The sequence below is a fragment of the Anolis carolinensis genome, chromosome 5, assembly GCF_035594765.1.
Source record: "Anolis carolinensis isolate JA03-04 chromosome 5, rAnoCar3.1.pri, whole genome shotgun sequence".
NCBI classification, from domain to species: Eukaryota; Metazoa; Chordata; class Lepidosauria; order Squamata; family Dactyloidae; genus Anolis; species Anolis carolinensis.
The window spans coordinates 8,292,287-8,314,534 of record NC_085845.1 but is presented as its reverse complement, the minus strand read 5'-3'; the positions used below and the strand labels follow the sequence as shown (position 1 = coordinate 8,314,534).

The window sequence follows — 22,248 nt, the reverse complement described above, 5'->3', positions numbered from 1 at the left end:
TCTCCTGGACTAAACATTAGGAAGAACTTCCTGACTATCAAAGCTGTTCAGGAGTGGAATGTGCTGTTTTAGAGTCTGGTGAAGTCTCCTTCTTTGGCGGTTTTTAAACAGAGGCTGGATGGCCATCAGTTGGGAATGTTTGGGTTGTGTATTCCTGCATGGCAGAAGGGGATTGGGCTGGTTGGCCCTTGTTGAACCTCATATGATTCCAGGGACTTTATTGCATGAGGATGGGAAAGCAGCCTAGAAGCAGGTGATGGGTCCTATTGCACATTGCTGTGCACAACCAATTGCCCACCAAACCCTTCAACAGCCTCTAATTGCAGCACGATGCCATAATTTTCCGATGCAATGGTCTCCCAATCCACTTCTGTGCCAGCATAAAAGTGATGTCAGGATCAAAAATAACTTACGATATTTCCAGAGCAGCAGAATTCTGAGAGTACAACCATAGATCTGCAAAGTGTCACAATAGTGTGACATGTGCGCTTGAGGAAACATGTGCAATTGAGAGTCTCAAAGCAATATGTTTCCCTATTCCTGGTTGAGAGAATGCCATTTGATAACAACTTCATCTGGTAAAGTCATATGATTCTATATATTTTGGTTTCGAGATAGAAACAGTTGTGGAGAAAAAACTGTTCACATGGCTTGCTGAAGAATTCTGCATTGCTTCACAACATGCACATCCTTTCCTGTACTTACCTTACATTGCCAAGTCCATATGGATCTATGAAGACCATGAAGTGCCCAATCCAAGTGACATTGACCATGCTGGTGGGGATGATGGGAGCTGAAGTGCCAGAGTCTGGCAACTGGCTGTGAAAACTGTTGCTATTATTATTATCATTATTGACACATCGACATAGTATGACACAACAAACAAGATAGAAATGCTGGATTTCGTATCACAAAATCACAAGTCGAACACTTCCCAAGTGTCTAGGACTGTGTGATGTGTGTTTCGGATGATGCGCGCAGATCCCAGTAGGGTGGCCTTTTGCAGTTGGCAGATCATGATTTTGTCAATGTCTATTGTTTCCAAATGCCGGCTGAGATCTTTTGGCACGGCACCCAGTATGCCCATCACCACCGGGACCACCTGAACTGGTTTCTGCCAGAGTCTTTGAAGTTCAATCTTGAGGTCCTGATAACAGCTGAGTTTTTCCTGTTGTTTTTCGTCAATGCGACTGTCACCAGGGATGGCAACATCAATGATCCAAACCTCTCCTCACAGCTCAGGGTAGGTTACAAAACAGTTTATTTATTTATTTATTTATTTACTTACTTATTTATTTATTTATTTGCAACATTTTTAGCCCACCTTTCTCACCCGAAGGGACTTAAGGCAGCTTACAAAAATTGGAAAAATTAAATGCCCAAAACAAAATTCACTAAAATCAAACAACACAGTTAAATCGATTAAATACTTAGTAAAAATATTATTAAAAGCTTTAAAACATATAAATACTTATGTCTATTCATCCAGATACCTCCACATAAACCTTAATTTGGACCATGTCACGATCATAGCGCTTATTCATTAAATGCTTGTGCACATAGCCACGTCTTTAAATTTGTCCTAAAGCCTAGAAGGGTCAGGGCCTGCCGAATGTTGCCAGGGAGGGCATTCCACAGCCAAGGAGCCACCACTGAGAAGGCCCTGTCCCTCGTCCCCACCAGCCATGCCTGCGAAGCAGGTGGGACCGAGAGCAGGGCCTCCCCAGACGATCTCAGGGTCCTTGATGGCTCATAGGAGGAGATATGTTCGGACAGGTAAGTTAGACCGGAACCATTTAGGGCTTTATAGGTCAAAACCAGCACTTTGAATTGAGCTTGGTAGCATATTGGTAGCCAGTGGAGCTGGTGTAGCAGAGGAGTAGTACGCTCCCTGTACGCCACCCCAGTTATCAATCTGGCTGCCGCCCATTGTACTAATGCATATGCATGTGCATTCAGGGAAAACTTTGTCCCATTTCGTGTCTCGGCTTTCGTTGGGAACCCCGATCCATTTTTGTAAGCCTTTCAAAATTGGGAGAGTTGTTTTTGGGTCTTTAGTTTCGGGCCCCAAAAATCTGACCATTATGGGGGGGCTTCCCACCCACTGATTCCCTTTCCTAGTGTGTGATCTTCTTACCTGGCGCCTGCTTGAAAAGAGAGTGCGTGTGTGGCGCAGCATGCAGGCAGCCCGGAAACTGCACTTGCCTGCCAGTGCCTGCAGCCAAGCGCCTCTTGCTCTAGCGTAAGAGGCGCTCAGCTGCAGGTGCGCTCCGGGCCTGCCTGTCTGCACGCCCCACCACACACATACTCTCATGTGCAAATTTGGATGCACATGAAAGCAAGTTTTTGTGTCGAACAGATTTTCATGTGGGGAGAGGGCTTCCCATTTCATGCTTCCAAAGAAACGGAAGACAAGGAAGAAACAGAAGACACAAAAGAAATAGTCAAAATGGTAGAAACAAAATTTGTGCATATGTCTACACATTACCAAAAAATATACCATAAACTTAAGGAGCCCCGGTGGTGAAGTGTGTTAAAGCACTGAGCTGCTGAACTTGCAGACCAAAAGGTCCCAGGTTCAAATCCCGGGAGCGGAATGAGCGCCCGCTGTTGCTCCAGCTTCTGCCAACCTAGCAGTTCAAAAACATGCCAATGTGAGTAGATCAATAGGTTCCGCTCCGGTGGGAAGGTAACGGCACTCCATCAGTCATGCCAGTGGCCACATGACTTTGGAGGTGTCTACGGACAACGCCGGCTCTTTGGCTTAGAAATGGAGATGAGCACCAACCCCCAGAGTCAGACATGACTGGACTTAACGTCAGGGGAAACCTTTACCTTTTTACTACATATGAAAACATATATAATAAATATACTAAAATACACAGATGCTGGATGTACAGCCACAGCAAAGCAAGTATCTCCTGAGACCTGGGGAAGAAGCAGGGGAGAAAGTGAATTGCTGATAGCAAAACAGAATGAAACGTAGCTTTAATATCTGAAAGCCTTGTATACAAAAGTACCTTGGCATTCTGAGTCACAAGATTCTCTGGGGAATTGTCCCCAAAGACTTGCACAGCTTTGTTCCTCCTTTTCTAAAAACAAAACGAAACAACAAATGATACACAAACCATTAATCTTCACCTACACAATTTTGAAGACATGTTGAAAAGGAGAGCTTAGGTTTCCTTTTTAGACGTAGCTTTTCCATGTGCCCTCCACCTAAGATGCAGTCCTCTGCCTGTTTGGAAACTACCATTTCCATCATTCTTCACCACTGACTATGTTGGCAAAGGATGATGGGAGATGCCATCCAACAGCACCCAAGGACCAGGTGGTCATCACCCCCACCCCAAAATGATGATGATTTTTTTATATCCTGTCCCCCCAAAACAATTACGGAGTTCAAAGTGGCATACAAATATTAAAAACCAATACAGATTAAAGGCACACAAAAGCGATGATACACACATACATACAGGATATCCTAAAATGTACTCACCCTTTATGGTGGTTATTCAAAGGCTGTGTTATATAAAATGAATATTATAATAATGATTTAATCGGAGTAATACATCCCATCTTAAATTACTCTTCAAAGTGTTGATTCTGTGAAGCAATGTCCTGCTTGCTGGATGATCACTTTTGATTGCGTACCTCTTCTAAAGTATTTTTATTCAATATTTTGGCTGTATATTCCAGTTTTGCAAGAGGCTGGATTGAATGGCCCTTTTGGTCTCTTCTATGGTTTGTTTCTACAGTTTGCATTTTAGGGTGAAGTTTAACTTCAGACCTTAAAGTCATACCTTATGGACAAATGGTTTGCTGTTTACTTACTGCATGTAGTTACTAGGGTTGTCCAAATATTCGTTATGTTTCTCGTTTTGTAATTATTTTGGATTGTTCTCGTTTTTTGAAACGAGTATTGAAACGTTTTCCCTGGGTGCAACTGGCAATGTAATTCGAACCATCGTTGGCCCATTCTCTAATTGTTTCTTAAAATTTTCGTTAATTTTTTTCTTTCCAAAAATTATTTTTTAATATATATTTTTTAAAAATATATTTTTTGTTTTTTGTTTCTGCAACCTAACATGAATGGGAGCCTAGCGCAGCCTAACATGGCCACTCCCTGGCCAATCAGAGTCTTCCACGATGGCTGCCAAAGGTGGGGGCTAGCGTCCTCCGTGTCCACGTGGAGGATCTCTATAAAAATCCCCAACCGCAGCCGACCCAAGCCATTCTGGGTTGGGATACCGAGGAGAGAGGGTGTTTGGCGTGCGCTGGGAAGCTGCTGCTTGCTTGTTTGGGGGAGAGAGGGCTAACTGGGGGTAGAGTGTATCTGTTGTTGCTGGTTCGATATTGTGTTTTTTTGGGGGGAAATTGGCTGGGGGCTTGGGGCAGAGTCCTTGCTGTGGCTGGCTTTAGGGAACTTTTTTTTTCCAAAGGACGTCTGTGTCCCTGCTAGTGCTGAGCTTGGGGTGCTTTCCATCTACTCCTGAGGGAGACCTTTTGCCTTTCTGTTTTCTTTTTTGGAATTTAGCAATCACCACATCAGCCCTTCTTTGCAATCCTGAAAGGGGGGGACTTGAAAATAATAGTTTCCAAAGGACGTCTGCGTTCCTGCAAGTGCATTGCTTCCCTCCCGCTCCGTTTGTAATCCTAAGCCCCCGGGCTGAGTGTTATTGCAGCAATCACAAAGACACACATTGTTTTCAAACCTAAAGGGTACATTGGAAGAAATAGTTTCCAAAGGACGTCTGCATTCCTGCAAGTGCATTGCTTCCCTCCCGCTCCATTTGTAATCCCAAGCCCCTGGGCTGAGTGTTATTGCAGCAATCACAAAGACACATATTGTTTTCAAACCTAAAGGGTACATTGGAAGAAATAGTTTCCAAAGGACGTGGGGCACCCGCCAAGGCATTGCTTCCCTCACGCTCCATTTCTATTCCCAAGCCTTGGGCTGAGTTTTATTTCTGCAATCACAAAGTCAGACATTGATTTGATTCAATAGAGGGTCCACAGCAATTTATAGTTTCCAAAGGACGTTGCCAATCCTGTCAAGGCATTGCTTGGCATGTGCTGCATTTCTAATCCAAAGTCCTCAGCCAGAGTTTCATTTTTGCAATCACAAGGTCAGCCAATGGCACTATTGATCAAAAGGTTCAAAGGCAATTTATAGTTTCCAAAGGACGTTGCCAATCCTGTCAAGGCATTGCTTGGCGTGTGCTGCGTTTCTAATCCAAAGTCTACACAAGTAGAAGAGGGACTTTTACAGTGATAAGAACCCAATTGAACAGGAAATAAGACTTTCAAACCAGGAACAGGTTTCTTCAAATATTGAAAAATAGTGTATTATAAAAATTTATGAAAATTCGCCAAAAATCATAGGAGACAGGAAACATTCTGCAATTTGTTGAGCAAAGAGTGTGGAATGTGTTCTCCCACTGTACCAAATTTGATGAGAATAGCTCAAGAAATGAGGGCGGGAGACCCCCAGAAAAGTCCCCCCCAGTTTCCTGTTTTTTGGCGATTGCGCATGCGCATCCGCCATTTTAGAAACATTTTAGAAACATTACGAATTTTTGGAAATATCCGAAAATTTTGGGTGAAAAATTAAGAAATAATTTCTATATCGAAGAGCCGGCACCCCTACTTTAGAAACGAGAATTGAAACATTTTTTCCATCGATCGGACAAGCCTAGTAGTTACAGTAGAGTCTCGCTTATCTAACGTAAACGGGCTGGCAGAATGTTGAATAAGCAAATATGTTGGATAATAAGGAGAGATTAAGGAAAAGCCTATTAAACATCAAATTAGGTTATGATTTTACAAATTAAACACCAAAACATCATGTTATACAACAAATTTGACAGAAAAAGTAGTTCAATATGCAGTAATGCTATGTAGTAATTACTGTATTTACGAATTTAGCACCCAAATATCACAATGTATTGAAAACACTGACTACAAAAATGCATTGGATAATCCAGAACGTTGGATAAGCGAGTGTTGGATAAGTGAGACTCTACTGTATTTGAATTCTCTCTTCCCTCCCCACATCATTTTTAATTTCTTTTTATAGCTAAGGACTGAGATTCTGCATCAGAGGCTACAGGGCAACAATATCCTACATCACTTGCTTAGTTTTGCTTTTTGTTTTTGTTTTTGTGTGCGTGTGTGTGTCAGAAGCGACTTCAGAAACTGCAAGTCGCTTCTGGTGTGAGAGAATTGGCTGTCTGCAAGGATGTTGCCCAGGGGATGATCTGATGTTTGATATTTTACCATTCTTATGGGATGTTTCTCTCATGTTCCTGAATGGAGAGCAGGAGCAGACAGAGGAAGCTCACCCACTCTCTCCGAATTTGAACTGCCAACCTCTTGGTCAGCAGTCCTGCCGGCACAAGGGTCTCAAGTTATATCTGGGCCCACTCATCAAGCGGGACACACGTTGGACCTTGTTTTTATTGTGGACGGTGGGACAGTCAGAGTGGAAGAGCAAAATATTCTTCCATTGTCATGGTCTGACCATCATCTGATCTGTTTAAGTTTCACCGTGTCTTCTAACCTCCGCAGGGGTGGTGGACCCACTAAGATGGTCCGCCCCAGGAGGCTGATGGATCCGGATGGACTCCTGAGGTCTCTTGGGGATCTTCCTGTTCTGGAGACTGGCGTTCCTGTCGATGTCCTGGCGGAGCACTATAACAGTGAGTTGGCAAGGGCATTGAACACGATCGCTCCCGAACGTCCCCTCTCGCTGCGTAGAGTCACATCGACTCCTTGGTTTACTGAGGAGCTGGCTGTGATGAAGTGTGCGAGGAAGGGACTAGAGTGCATCTGGAGGAAATCTCGGGATGTGTCTGACCAAGCACGGGCTAAAGCCGCTATTAAGGCTTACTCCGTGGCTTTGCGAGCAGCCAGGAAAGCTTTCACGACTGCCCGCATAGCGACTGCGGCCAACAGGCCTGCGGAGCTGTTCCGAGTTGTTGGGGAGCCCTTGCGGCCTCCTGAGACCCAGGGGCTTCCCGATGACTCGGCAGCTAGGTGCAGCGATTTCGCGCACCATTTTGCAGGCAAAGTTGCTCAGATACGCCATGAGTTGGACTCCAGCTTAATTGTAGTTCCAGCTGAGGTAACCGAGGTACCTGTCTGTCCGATCTTGTGGGATTCTTTCTGGCTTGTTCTTCCTGATGACGTGGAGGGGATTCTTGGGTCTGTGAGGGCGACCACTTGTGCTCTGGATCCTTGTCCCTCTTGGCTGGTTAAGCTGGCCAAAGAGGGGTTGTTGGATTGGTTTGTGGCTATAATAAATGCCTCTTTGGGACAGGGGTCAGTTCCATCCTGCTTCAAGCAGGCGGTAGTAAAACCGCTATTAAAAAAGACCTCGTTAGACCCATCTGTATGTAACAACTACAGACCAATTTCCAACCTCCCGTTTTTGGGCAAGGTTCTGGAGTGGGTGGTTGCCGCGCAGCTCCAGGAGTTCCTCGATGACACTGATTTTCTGGACCGCTCGCAGTCGGGCTTCAGGCCTGGGCACAGTACCGAGACGGCTTTGGTCGCCTTGGTGGATGACCTCCGCAGGGAATTGGACAGGGGGAGTGTGACCCTGCTGGTTCTCTTGGACATCTCAGCGGCTTTCGATACCATCGACCATGGTATCCTTCTGGGGAGGCTCTCTGGGATGGGGCTCGGTGGCACGGTTCTGCTGTGGCTTCAGTCCTTCCTGGAGGGCCGTTCCCAGATGGTGAAGCTGGGGGATACCTGCTCGGACCCCTGGCCTTTGACCTGTGGGGTCCCGCAAGGGTCTATCTTATCCCCCATGCTTTTCAACATCTACATGAAACCGTTGGGAGAGGTCATCCGGAGTTTTGGAGGGTGTTGCCATCTCTACGCAGATGACACGCAAATCCACTACTCGTTTCCATCTGATTCCAAGGAAGCTCCTCGGGTGCTGAACCAGTGCCTGGCCGCTGTGGCGGACTGGATGAGGAGGAACAAGCTGAGGATCAATCCTGACAAGACAGAGGCCCTCCTGGTCAGTCGCTCGTCGGATCAGGGTATCGGGTGGCAACCTGTGCTGGACGGGGTTGCACTCCCCCTGAAATCACAGGTCCACAGTTTGGGGGTCCTCCTGGACTCAGCGTTGACGCTTGAGGCGCAGGTGTCGGTGGTGGCCGGGAGGGCCTTCGCACAACTCAAACTTGTGCGCCAACTGCGACCATACCTCGTGAAGTCTGACTTGACCATGGTGGTGCATGCCTTAGTTACCTCTAGACTGGACTACTGTAATGCGCTCTACGTGGGGCTTCCCTTGAAGACGGCTCGGAAATTACAACTGGTCCAACGCTCGGCTGCCAGATTAATAACGGGGGCAAGTTACAGGGAGAGATCTACTCCCCTGTTTAAGGAGCTCCACTGGCTGCCGTTCATTTTCCGATCCCAATTCAAGGTGCAGACCATCATTTATAAAGCCCTAAACGGTTTGGGACCCACCTACCTTCGTGACTGTATCTCCTACCATAAACCTGCCCGATCTCTCCGATCATCAGGGGAGGCCCTCCTGTTGCCACTGCCTATATCCCAGACCCGCCTTGTGGGAACAAGGGAGAGGGCCTTTTCCGCTGTGGCCCCCCAATTGTGGAACTCGCTGCCCATTGAAATCAGGCAAGCCCCCACTCTTTTAGCCTTTAGGAAAGATTTAAAAACGTGGCTTTTCCGGTGTGCTTTCGGAGAGTAACTGTTATGCACTTCTTTTGTTACTCCCCCCAACATCTATCCTCTAGACTGTTTTTCTATCTTATGTCCCTGTTCCCCGTGGTTTTTATTCTTATCTTTTTCTCACCCCAAGTTTTAACTGAGTGTTCATGCGGCCTGCCCTGTTATATTGCTTTTTTGATTTTGTGTTGTACTGTATATGACTATTTATTGTATTGTTTAACTGTATTATGTTATGTTGTTTTTATATTTGGCTATATTGTATTGTCCTGGGCATGGCCCCATGTAAGCCGCCCCGAGTCCCCGTTGGGGAGATGGTGGCGGGGTATAAATAAAGTTTTATTATTATTATTATTATTATTATTATTATTATTATTATTATTTCATTTTGTAATGCCTCCTGGACTGACTTCCCCTCCAGCCCACCTGAAGAGTCAGCAGTTAGTTCAGTGATAAAGGTTTATTTGGCTTCTAAGGCTCCTTCCACACAGCTGTATAAAATCCACATTGAACTGTCAGTTTGGACTCAGATAATCTAGTTCAAAGCAGATTGTGGACTTTCAACCTTGATATTCTAATTTATATGACTGTGTAGAAGAGCCCTTAGTGGGCTGAAGGAAAATTATGTTTTCACCTCCTCTCATCAGCAATCAAAGCTGTGACAAGGGCTTGTGACAAATGCCCTCCTTCCGATTGGTACAGCTGTGTTTGATATTAAAGTAGGGTGAAATCAGCATCCTCCTTCTGCTCTGATCAAAGGCTCAACAGATCTCCTTTGCCTGATCTGGCTGTGGGCTGTTAAGGCCGTCCAGAGTGGCATTTATGTAATTTTACAGTAAGATTATGTAGTCTTGCTGAATAGAGGGCATCTAAGGATCTGTAATTCTAGGTTATGAATCCCTAACTGCAATACTGGATGCCAGACCAAAAAAATTATGATGATGGAGTTACATCATGGGCATAATACACAACTATGCCAGAGGATTATGAATTTACACAACAGGGGAGACTGCACAAAATATCTGATTGTGCAACGGGCCTCATTGTGCAGCAATATACATTGTGCATCAAGGGTGCATTGTGCATTCAGAAGTGTTGTGCATTGGGACCGTTGCACCGTGCCTGCACTGCCATTGTGGTGCTTTCATTCCACTCCTACGAATGCAAAATTTGAGCAAAGGCACAAGCCGACTTTGAAAAACCCTTTCCACACAGCTGAATAAAATCCCACGTTATCTGCTTTGAGCTGGAATATATGGCAGTGTGGAGTCAGATAACCCAGTTCAAAGCAAATATTGTGGGATTTTCTGCCTTGATATTCTGGGTTATATGGCTGTGTGGGAGGGCTCTAGGTTAACAATGGCATGATATCTCTGTTTGTCTTTGTTTTCTTTGGAACGATTTAGGCTGATGCAGAGACCTGCTGAACTCCAAAGTTTGCACACTCCTGGAGCGTTTTTTGTAAGTCCTGATAAACACCTTGCCCGCTTCTGTATTCAGGGCTTGTTCTGTTGTAGCAGACTTTTCTTTTTATAGCTGCTCCCTAGTATTTGCTTGCTGGGTTTGTGTCAGCTCAATCTGTTGTCCCTCTCCACCAAAGTGTAAACAAATCAAACAGTTTATGGTTAGCACTGCAGGGCTGACCAGTCTTCTTTAACCAACTATAAAAAGGGGGGTGGCCATTGGGGGATATGGGGGTTCTTGGGGAATCTTTGGGAACCCTTCGACAGCAGCATGCCATTTCCCCAGGCTTCTCTGCCTCCTTTGCAGTCAGGCTTGCAACCCTCCGTTCCTGAAAATCTACACTTAATAAATCACCAGACCCTAGCAAATCAAAATCCACCGGTAGATAATGTTCTCAGCTAACACCTCCATTCTTCTCACCCTCCTTTAAAAGCCAGGGCCAGCTGATTCCTCCTGCAAAGCTGCTAGATCTCAAGAAGCCCACCCTCTCTGCCCCAGACCCCAGATGGTGAACCTCCCTCTCTCTGTCTCCCCTCCTCCATCGGAGGTCTGCTCTTCTTCAGACAACTCTTGCAAAACAACAACACCCGCAATAAAAACACAGTTCTCCAAAATAGTCTACGTGCCAACCCTCGCTGGGAGGGGAAACACCTGCAGTTTTTAAAAAAAGCCCTTATTCCAATCCTGCCCTCTTTCTTCCTTGCGCCTCTCCGAATTTTGGACACTTAAAAAAGAATTCCCTGAAACGAAAGGCTCTTGAAAGCATAAAAAGGGATTCTTGTTGTTTTTGCCTGCCTTCCAGTCAAGCCTGATTTATGGCGACCCTATTAGCAGGGGTTTAACCGCGCTCCATGCAGTCATGCCGGCCACATGACCTTGGAGGTGTCAACGGACAATGCCGGCTCTTCGGCTTAGAAATGGAGATGAGCACCAACCCCCAGAGTCAGACATGACTGGACTTAACGTCAGGGGAAACCTTTACCTTTACTTCTTGGAAGAACTAGTCCAGAGGGGGTTTATTCACCTTTGCCTTCCTCCGAAGCTACGAGAAAGGTGACTTATTATTATTATTATTATTATTAGGTAAAGGTTTTCCCCTGACGTTAAGTCCAGTCGTGTCTGACTCTGGGGTTTGGTGCTCATCTCCATTTCTAAGCCGAAGAGCCGGCGTTGACCAAAGACACCTCCAAGGTCATGTAGCTGGCACAACTGCATGGAGCGCCGTTACCTTCCCGCCGGAGCCGTACCTATTGATCTACTCACATTGGCATGTTTTCAAACTGCTAGGTTGACAGAAGCTGGGGCTGACAGAGGGAGCTCACTCCGCTCCCTGCATTCGAAACTGCGACCTTTCGGTCAGCAAGTTCAGCAGCTCAGCGGTTTAACCCACTGCGCCAATGTGGGCTCTACTATATTATTATTATTATGATTATATTGTATGACATAGCAAACAAGATAGATATGCTGGATTTCGTATCACAAAATCACAAGTCAAACACTTCCCAAGCGTTTATTATTATTATTATTATTATTATTATTATTATTATTAGAAACACAAGATGAGTCCACAGCAGACACTCTGCTGGATGTTGTATTGGATCACACGTCGGACACATTATTATTATTATTATTATTATTATTATTATTATTATTTTATGACACAGCAAACAAGATAGATATGCTGGATTTCGTATCACAAAATCACAAGTTGAACACTTCCCAAGTGCTTGTTGTTGTTGTTATTATTATTATTATTATTATTATTATTAGAAACACAACAAGATGAGTCCACAGCAGACACCTTGCTGGCTGTTGTATTGGATCACATATCGGACACATTATTATTATTATTATTATTATTATTATTATTTTATTATGACACAGAAAACAAGATAGATATGCTGGATTTCGTATCACAAAATCACAAGTCGAACACTTCCCAAGTGTCTAATACTGTGTGATGTATTTTCGGATGATGCGTGCAGATCCCAGTAGGGTGGCCTTTTGCAGTCGGCAGGTGGTAATTTTGTCAATGTCTATTGTTTCCAAATGCCGGCTGAGATCTTTTGGCACAGCACCCTATTATTATTATTATTATGGTATTATTATTATGGTATTATTGTGTTGTCATGGCCGGAATTACTGGGTTGCTGTGAGTTCCAACAGCATGGCCCTACAGCCCGAAAAACTCACAGCAACCTTATTAGTATGATTATTTGCCCAAGGTCACCGAATGCGCCTCCATCTCCGGGCGGGGGATTCGAACCTTCGATCTGCTCCAATCAGGGGAAAAGTCGGATCATTAGAATTCGGGATCCGAAAAGATGACGAGGCGAGTTGTAGGGATGGAGCCCAAAAGCAGCCCGGCCTTCTGCTGCCTCCTAGCGGCTCCGGTGCGCTCGGCGGAGGCGCTGGAAATCCTTCAATGAATCTATTTTGGGCACCAGCTCCAGCCTCTGCCTCCTCCTCCTCCGCCTCCCCTCCCCTTTTGACCCAGAACGTGTTCTCTCCCCCCTTCCCTTCCCTTCCCTTTCCCCCAATCCGCTCCCTCCCCAAACGCCAAGCGGCTTATCCTCTCCATCCACTCGGTTGGGCATCTTGGCAACTGCAGCAGGGCGCAGGGTCTGTGGCAGGGGGTCCCTCTTTGCCCGCGTCTCTGTCCCAATTGAGGGTTCGTGGAGGGCCAGGGAAGGACCGTGGCCGCACCCCCTCCCTTTGGGCTCCCGGTTTGGGTGCAAAGCGAGCCCCCCAGCCGGGCAGACAGCCCTCCATCCCGCAAGAGCGCCAGGGATGCGCTCCGACGCCTCCGACTCCACCTCCGCCTCCTGAATGCAAAGTTTCTTCTCCGCGCCTGGAAGGATTGCGACTTTTCTCCCTTTCTTTCCCTGTCGAGACAAAGGGAGGCAAGGCAGCGGGGCTGTGAAGGCTGGGCTCCCTCTTCCCGGACTGCATTGATTGTAAAAGCGCAACGAAAGCGGTTTCTTCCGAGGTGGGGATGCGCTCCCTTCTCCTCCTCCTCCTCCGTGCGCCCTGCTTGGCGCATCCCTTTGGATCATCTCTTTGGAGCGAAGAAGGATCTCGGTGGAAGTGACGCCTCATCGCACCTCCGCACTTGCCTTCCTCTCCCCGAAGCCTCCTTCCCTTCCCATCCCAAAGCATCGTCTCGCCAGATGAAGGGACGGGGAAGAAGTCAGCCAAGAAAGGCTCCTTTCCTCCCATTCTCTCCAAAAAACCACTTTCTTCCTCACTGAAACGCGCGCAGAGGGATTGTCTTTCTTCTTTGAGCTTCCGTCTCACTTTGTTCTTTTTCCCCCTCTGTTTGGGATGAGACACCTTTTCTTTTAAGGGGATTCTTGGTACCCAACGTTTGGAGAGGTGCAAAGAAGAGAGAAAGAGGAAAAGGTTGTTTTTCTTTTCCATTGCGGGTGTTTTCCCCGCATGATTTTGGAGAGTTTTGTCTTGTTGTGTTTTGCAAGAGTTGGCTGAGGAGGACCAGACCTTGGATGGAGGAGGAAGGGGTGGAGGAGCCCAAGAAATAGAGAAATAGAGGGGGAGGTCCTTCCTTATCTTCCTCTCCCCTCCTTGTTTTCCTAACTGGAGTCTGTGGAGGGGAAGATGGGCTCCTCGAGGTCCAGCAGCTTGGCAACGGGAGTCAGTTGGCCCTGGGGATTTCAGGAGGGAAAAGAAGGATGAAGGTGTCCCCTCTTGAAGGGCATCCCTGGTGGGCTTAGATTTGCAGGGTCTGGGGGTCTCGATCTAGATTTGCACAAAGTGAGAGTTGCAAAAGAAGGGAGATCAGGTCAGCACAAGTTGGGAAGAGACTTCCCTCCGGACAGCACACACCTTGGAGGAGGAATGGGTGAGATTGGAAGTTTGGGGTGAGTAAAAGCCCGTGCCCATGCCCATGCCCCTCTTCTCCTCGATCCCGCTGCCACGCTGAGCGTCCCACCCCATGGAGACCGGACCTTTTTGAAAAAGAATGACTTTCTCTGACCGGATTAATGCCAGCTTGAATGGGAACCACTCGGGAGAGGCTGGGGGTATCAACGGGACTTTGCCCAGCGGCGGAGAGGAAGATGTCCAGGCCAACAACAGCACCTCCTTGGCTCTGAAGCTCACCCTTCAGTCAGTAAGCGTAGGGGTCTTTCTGGCCCTCTTCATCCTCTCGGCCATCGTGGGCAACATCTTGGTCATCCTCTCTGTGGCCTGCAACCGTCACCTGCAGACGGTGACCAACTACTTCATCATCAACTTGGCCATCGCAGACTTGCTCCTCAGCACCACCGTCCTGCCTTTCTCGGCCACCTTGGAAGTTCTGGAGGACCTCTGGGTCTTTGGCCGCATCTTCTGTGACATCTGGGCAGCGGTGGACGTCTTGTGCTGCACTGCCTCCATCATGAGCCTGTGCATCATCTCTGTGGATCGGTACATCGGGGTCAAGTACTCTCTCAAATACCCCACCATTATGACTGAGAAGAAGGCGGTGATCATCATGGTGGCCGTCTGGATCTCCTCCATGGTCATCTCCATTGGTCCCCTTCTGGGATGGAAGGAGGCGCCTCCTGAGAACGACCAGCACTGCAACATCACTGAAGAGCCAGGGTATGCCATCTTTTCCTCCCTCTTCTCCTTCTATTTGCCCCTGGCCGTCATCCTGGTGATGTACTTCAACATCTATGTGGTGGCACGGAGGACCACCAAGAGCTTGGAGGCCGGTGTCAAAAAGGAGAGGAGCAAATCCATGGAGGTCGTGCTCCGGATCCACTGCCGCAGCGTAGTGGAGGACTCCCAGGCCAGCACCAAGAATAAGGGACACACCTTCCGGAGTTCCCTCTCCGTGCGACTCTTGAAGTTCTCCCGAGAGAAGAAGGCCGCCAAAACCCTCGCAATCGTGGTTGGGGTCTTCATTCTCTGCTGGCTGCCTTTCTTTTTCGTACTGTCTTTTGGTAAGTGGACAGTTCAGCTTCACACTGTTGATATTCTCGTGCTTTGGATGGCATTTTCTGGTTTCTCATCTGTGCAATTAAGTGCTATCTTTCTGTTTTCATTACTCTATCATAGTGTGGAAGATAAAGCTTAGAGCTGGTGTAACTCCCCTAACATTCAGTCTGTTGCCCAGAATGGCAAGAATCACTCTGTCAACCTAAAATGTTGATTACACTCCTTGTATAACTGTGATTATAGCCCAAGAGTTTGGACAGTTCTGTTACTGTTCATACTCAAACTTAAGAGTGGAGTTCTTTGTAGTTGTTAAGCTGTAGGAGGGCAACTTAGAGGGTGTGCCCATATCATCTTAGTGGTTTTCAGCCAAGGATTATATTGTATTGTATTCCAAAGTTATGGTGAATATCATGTTTTGCGTGGTTGTTGGTGATTGTGAAGTCAGTGAGGGGTGACTATGCTCTCAATTCCAGTCCAAACTTGAAAGCAACTATACATGCTGTCGTTTATCCCTAAAATAGCTTCAATTTTCTTTTCATGTTTGGATTGAAACTCCGGGCAGGTTCACCATCCCTCATTGATGCCACCAGCTGCACCCACATGACTCTGACAGGGCATGACGTTAAGAGAACTATTTATTTTTCTTCATTGGAAATATGTGTGTCCTGCTGGGTAGCTGATGGTTCTCAGGATGGTGCACAGTGTATCTTTTAGGCGGATTTCATTTTTAAAACCATCAAAGCAAGTTTATTGTGGAGCTAGGGAGAGGCAAACGCAGCAACCCCTTCTGTCTTTCCCAGTTTGAAACCTAGCATTTGCTGGAAGGTGACCCTCCATCTTGGCAGGCTTATGAACAGAGTTTGGGAAGGCTGCCTTTATTTTGGACTACATCTCCTAGAATCCCCATCCCTCAGGACTGGCTGGGAAATTCTGGGAGTTGGAGTCCAAAAAAAGAATTGATTTGCAAGATGACCAGCGGGAGGAATTTTGTAATTTGTTCGTATAGCTAAGATTAACCCACCAGGGAGAAGGTAAGGGCTCTGTGACCAGGAAGGGAAAACCAATTACTACTTTTGGGCTGATATGGGCATATCAGGGCACTGGGGGCTGATGCTACTTGTTGCCACAACATCCTTTCTCTCCCACACTTTGAATTGTTTCAAAATCAGAGGACAACCACCAGTAAAGGGCAGGTATGTAATCATAGCATCTAAGTATTGGAATGAACACCAAAGCATATCCAGTCCAACTCTGTGCCAAAGCAAAAGCCCACTGCTCCAGCATCCCTGGAACGATGACCACTCAATTTCTCTTTAAATATTCTGACAGAAAATCCATCACTTTCCCAGACAATTTCTCCCATTGTGTATCTATGTAATTAAAAGATGTTTTGATTGGGAAAAAGATCATATTTTTCTACAACTCAAAAGTATCTATTCCCAAGGAAATATCTTTCCTTAAGAAGATAACAAAAACTGCTCTTGAAGGGACACGCACAAGTGCCTGCGAGTGCATCACAACTAAAGTAGCACCCTTCCTTTCTCGAGACTAGAAGACAAGTGAATGAATTCAAGTCACAAGCAAAGAGATTCTGCCTAAACATTAGGAAAAACGTCTTTAGTGAAAGGACTGTTTGACAGTGGAATTGATTGCCTGGAAGATTAGTAGTCTCTCCTTCTTTGGTGGTCTTTTGAGGAATGCTGTAGCTGCACATTCCTGGATTGTCTTGGACTGGATGACCCTTGAAGCTGTTTCCAACTCAAGGTAAAATTCTTGAGTTGGAAGAGATCCCAAAGACCATCTAGTCCAACCCTTTGCTGCCATATAGAAATATACAACCAAAGTATTCACAATGGATGCCTTTTCAACTTCTGTTTAAAAGCCTCCAGAGAAGGAGACTCCACCAGCCAGTTCTACATGACTGCCTGAGGCCATCACACACATGCTCAATTGCACATTATGTACAGCAATGGTTCATTCCTCCTAAATAGCATCAGAGGAACATCTGGCAGGACACCGATGGAAAAAGTGAGCCCCAGACTTTGATATGGGAGTAAGCAAGGGATTTGGGACAGGTTCACAAACTGAGTATTAGCTAGAGGTGGCATCTATGTCCTCCTTATTGGTGTTGATGTTGCCATGGGTCATCAAGAAGGCTTAGAAGTATGGCAACTGTACGAATGATGGACAGCCAAGGGTCCCAGTAATCAGCAACCCTACTCTTCCCTTTTGCTTTCTACTTTCCTTAACATCGTGGTCTTTTCCAGTGAATCATGCAATCATGTCATCTCTTGAGATGTCCAAGCTTCAATAGTCACAAGCTTAGTCACCTCAAGTTCTAGCAAGAGTTTATTCCTTGTAGGAACCATTCATTTGTCTTGTTAGCAACCCACAGTATCTATAGAATTTTGCCCCAGCACCACATTTCAAATGAGGTGGGTTTTATTCCTGTCCAGCTTCCACAGTGATGCATAAAAATCAGAAACATTGCAGCCTGGAAAATTCCGATTTTGCTATTTAATGATCCAACTTTACTCATCTAGTTCCTTCACAGGAGGTTTTCCCAGTCTTCATCCTCTTGTGATTTGTTCACTGTAGTATCGATTTTGATTTATGACTGAGCTGAGGTCAAGAAAATCTTTTATCTGTTTTGATGTTTTTCTTGCCAGCTTTATGGAGAGTTCTTCACTCATCTTTCCAGCCCAAAATCTATGCCTCCAAAATGTCCAGCACAGTGCCCAATACCTGTAGTAATTGCAGTAACCTATAGTACTACGGAAGATGGTGTCTCTTGATATCAGTGAATCCACTCTGGGTTTTAGTCTGAACTTTGGAGATATCCAAAGCACTGGCCTTGTTTTGTGAGATAAGTCAATGCTATGGCAAGCCTCTTTAATATGTGGACTAAAATCAAAAGCAGAGTCATCACTTCATTAGCATCAAAGCCACCTGCTGCTACTGAGTTACTTTTGTGGATGACCATCTTCCTGAATCATCCAGCCAGCATGGCCAGAGTGGATGGTGGAGTTTTGATAATGTAACTTTTCCAAACTCTGCTTTGAACCTTTCTTTCCCTTCCACTTCCCACCACAGACTCAACATACATTTAGATACCCCAGTTACCTTGAGTAAGTCACACTCTCTCAACCTCAGAGGAAGGCAATGGCAAACCTCTGAACAAGTCTTGCCAATAAACTTCTGTGATAGGTTCCTCTACGGTTGCTAGAGTTTGGAAATAACATGGAGGCACACAACAACAACAACAACAACAACAACAACAAGTATATTATTTTTTCATTGAGTAGATTAACATCCACCAACAGCATACCATCACAAATGATGGCTACCAGTGAGATTATTAAGATAAAAAAGTATCTCAGTTGCAATTGTTCTTGTTCATGTTAGTCAATGGGGTCTCCATGCTCAGGGGCAGTGTGCTATCTTACAAAAAATGATGAAAACCATAAACTTTGCTGTCTTCTTTTGAGCTTCTATGTAAAAGTGTCAAGCTAAACCCTGCTGAAAACAGCATGCTCATCTTAAGAGACTGTTAGGGATTCCTCTTCTTCAGAAGAGGAAGGGGAGCAGGAAAGGAAAGTGTTCATGAATCTGAGGGTGAGTTGGAGTCTGAGGAGGAGATTTTGCAAGTACCCACATTTCAGGAGAGGCGAAAGGAAACAGAGCAAAGACGTCGTTAAGCTAGAATAGCTGCCAGAAATGCAGCTGAGTAATTAGGAACTGCCCTAGCAGCTGTGAGGAGACTAAGGGCTATAAATCAGAAGCAGATGCAGCCAGCTCTTGCTGGTAACAAACTGACTCTTCACTCTCTTTGTGCCTGCTTCAAGTCTGCATCTGGGAAACTGCTCCTAAGGATTCATTGCTGTTTCTTTGTCTGAAGTAAGACTGCTATTTGATTTGGGAATTTATCAGAGACTAAGAACTATGCTTGACCTTGCTTCATTTTGCATTATTCCACTGAGTGAGCTGTACTTTATGTTTTGATTAAGTAAAGCAGTTTTCATTTACTTACCACAGGGTTTTAAGGCTGTTCTTGAAAGACAAAACAGGACAGAGACTCTTCTTTTAATCTGATTCAGGTGGGTGAGAGATCTGGGACCTGCAAGATGCCTCTAGACTCCAGGTCTCTTCAGGTTCAGTCAGTATGACCAATAGTTAGAGATGGTAGGGGCTGAAGTACAATCGGCCCTCCATATTTGCGAGTTTAACTTTTGCAGGTTTAATTATTTGCCTATTCTATCAGCATGCTCTCTCTAGAAATCTCTAGGTCTTCCAGCACAAACTCTATAGTCAACCTCCGTTGACTATAGAGCTAACTTGTAAGATCTAGATGTTCTTAGGAAGGACACTCCCAATGCATTTGTAGGTCCTGCAGTACAATTTTATGGACAATGTTCAGCAGAGTTTGATTATAGAGTCCTGCTGGTGGACCTAGAGATTTGTAGAGAGGTTTAAAAAATAGCACAGTGTTTATTTTTTCCATTTTCATGTGAGTCCACACCCTTAATTCCCACAAAAGTGGAGAGTCTGCTGTAGAACAAGAACAGGCTGCTGTTCTCATTTTTTGCATTCACTATTCTTGAAGTTATGCCTCTGGAAGGTCTGTTTTGAACTACAACTCTCCAGAACGCTTCTTCCATCTAAGCTGAGGATGGCTGTTTGCAGCATTAAAAGCAACAGAGGTTGACTTAAGTCCTATCTATATTGCCATATAAAGCAGTTTCAGAATGCATTATATGGCAGTGTAGATTCAACTGCCATGGCTTAATCATGTGTTGGAATCATGGGAGTTGTACTTTGGTAAGAGAAGGCGAAAGACCCCCTAAAAGTACAGCTCCTATGATTCATACCATTGAGCTGTGGCAGTTACAGTGATGTCAAACTGCATTCATTCTACAGTGTAAATGCTCCTTTAATGTGCAACAATTGAACCTGTTAGTATGCAAAGATTAGGACAAGTGGTTGACTCTTTTAGACCAGGAGGGTTGCCAGTTCAGGATTGTCCCAGTTCTTGGTGATGGTATCTCTAGGGGGTGCATCAGGTGCAAATTGCAATGGGTGTCACCATCAGAGAGGGGTAATAAAATGACTGCATATAATTTGTTTGTTGATATATATTCAGCCGATATGTATTTTTCTTTATAAAATGTATATATGCCACAATATATATCAATATAGTACATGTAGCCCGCAGTGGCGCAGTGGGTTAAACTGCTGAGCTACTGAGCTTGCTGACCGGAAGGCTGGTGGTTCGAATTCAGGGATTAGCCCCAGCTTCTACCAACCTAGCAGTTTGAAAACATGCAAATGTGAGTAGATCAATAGGTACCACTTCTGCGGGAAGGTAACGGCGCTTCATACAGTCATGCCAGCCACATGACCTTGGAGGTGTCTACAAACAAAGCCGGCTCTTCAGCTTAGAAATGAAGATGAGCACCAACCCCCAGAGTCAGACATGACTAGACTTAATGTCAGGGGAAACCTTTACCTTTACATAGTACATGTAACCTGGGCTTACAAAATCAATTTTATCAACCCAACTTACGTGAGTCTTCCGTCCACATGTGCATTTTCGACTTTTGCAGATATGACTATTGGTGTATTTAATTAAAAACCTTTATCTAGAAATGCTATAGTTATTCTGCTCATCTGCATTTTTCTAGTTTCCAGCTAGTGGAATATATTGGCATAGAGAGAAGGTCACAGTATTGGCACCCACAGTATTGAGGTTTCCTATGTTACTCCGCAAGTATGGCATAGCAGTTTGAGTGTTGGAGTACAACTCTGGAGAGCAGGGTTCGGATCCCCACTTGATCATGAAAACCCATTGGGTGGCTTTGGGCAAGTCACACACACTCAGCCCCAGAAAAACCCAATAAGAAGTTTGTTTTAGGGCAATGATGCGCTTGGTGTGTCAAAATTCACCAAAAAACCTAGCATGACTTGGGTGGTGTGTCACTTTGAGAGAGAGTAAAAAACCATAATTTTGCAATATGTATAGTTTAAATAACAAAACATATAATTGTAATATATAACTGTATTCAATAAATCAAAAATTATTTACTACCAGTATTTCCATGTACAACAATCTATGGTACCTCTTGCAGTTTCCATGCTGATTTCTCTCTATTCTAGTTTCAATGTAGTCATGAATAAAGAATAATAATATAATAATAATATGATAGTAATAATATAATAATATACTACAATAATAATAGAATATATTATACATATATGTATATGTATATATAAATGTAATGTGCATAATTCCCATGGAGTAAACAACAAAACCACTGGATCAAATCACACCAAATTTGGCCACAAAAGACATAGTCATCCAATCAATCTGCAGGCAGCAGCGTGTCCGCAAAAATGGCCAGGCGTGTCAATGCTGACATGCGTGTCATAGGTTGGCCATCACTGTTTTAGGGTCACCCATCAGCCAGAAATGACTTGAAGGCAAACAACAATAAATAGGAAAGGATTTTGCAGCTCTTGTAACAAAAACAAAGCTTTGAAAAGTTGAACTTCAGCTCTTAATAGGTTAGTTGGAAGATGCTGGGAGTTGTAATATCAAAGAAAGACCATTTCCCTCCAAGCTCTGGAAACTAAAGTACTGGAGAATTGGCAGAAGTGTTTGTTTGAAGGAGGGATGAGAAGGGCCAGCATTTACTTTTGATCATGGCCTGAATGCCTCAGCTTCCCACCTTCTCTGCTCCGGAGTGTAATGATGCCGTCTTGAGAGATACCCAGGCAATTAATCAGGCATGTTTGCATGGCTAATGAGGCAATTTAAGGAAAGCTGTTTGTTCAACAAGGGAGGGAATGCTGATTAGATGGATGGCCCCTCTCCAGCCTCAGAGGTTAAGTACCGGCGGGAAGGGATGCCCGGAGATCCGGCCAAAGAGACTCCTGCAAATTGACTCCGTCCATTACCTGTACTGTATGGCCCCAAGGTTGGCACGTCCCATCTCACAGCTCCATTGCATTTTAAGTACATGTCTAATCAGCCTGGATGCAGACAAAAGAGACATTTCTAACCTATCTGCTCGTCTAAGGATGGAGGAAGGGATTATGAGGAATGTATATACCTTGTAATAAACCCCCATGAGA

The 22,248-nt window shown here is 45.2% G+C and overlaps 1 protein-coding gene across 1 annotated transcript in view; it reads left to right on the top strand.

Annotated features, from left to right (window-relative positions):
- Positions 1-14,155: 14,155 nt before the first annotated feature.
- The window catches only part of adra1d (adrenoceptor alpha 1D), a 65,883-nt gene continuing 57,790 nt past the window's right edge, over positions 14,156-22,248 (top strand). Inside the window, exon 1 of the mRNA XM_003226746.3 lies at positions 14,156-15,122. Within this exon, the coding sequence (XP_003226794.1) occupies positions 14,156-15,122 (967 nt within the window). The remainder of the gene's footprint in view (positions 15,123-22,248) is intronic.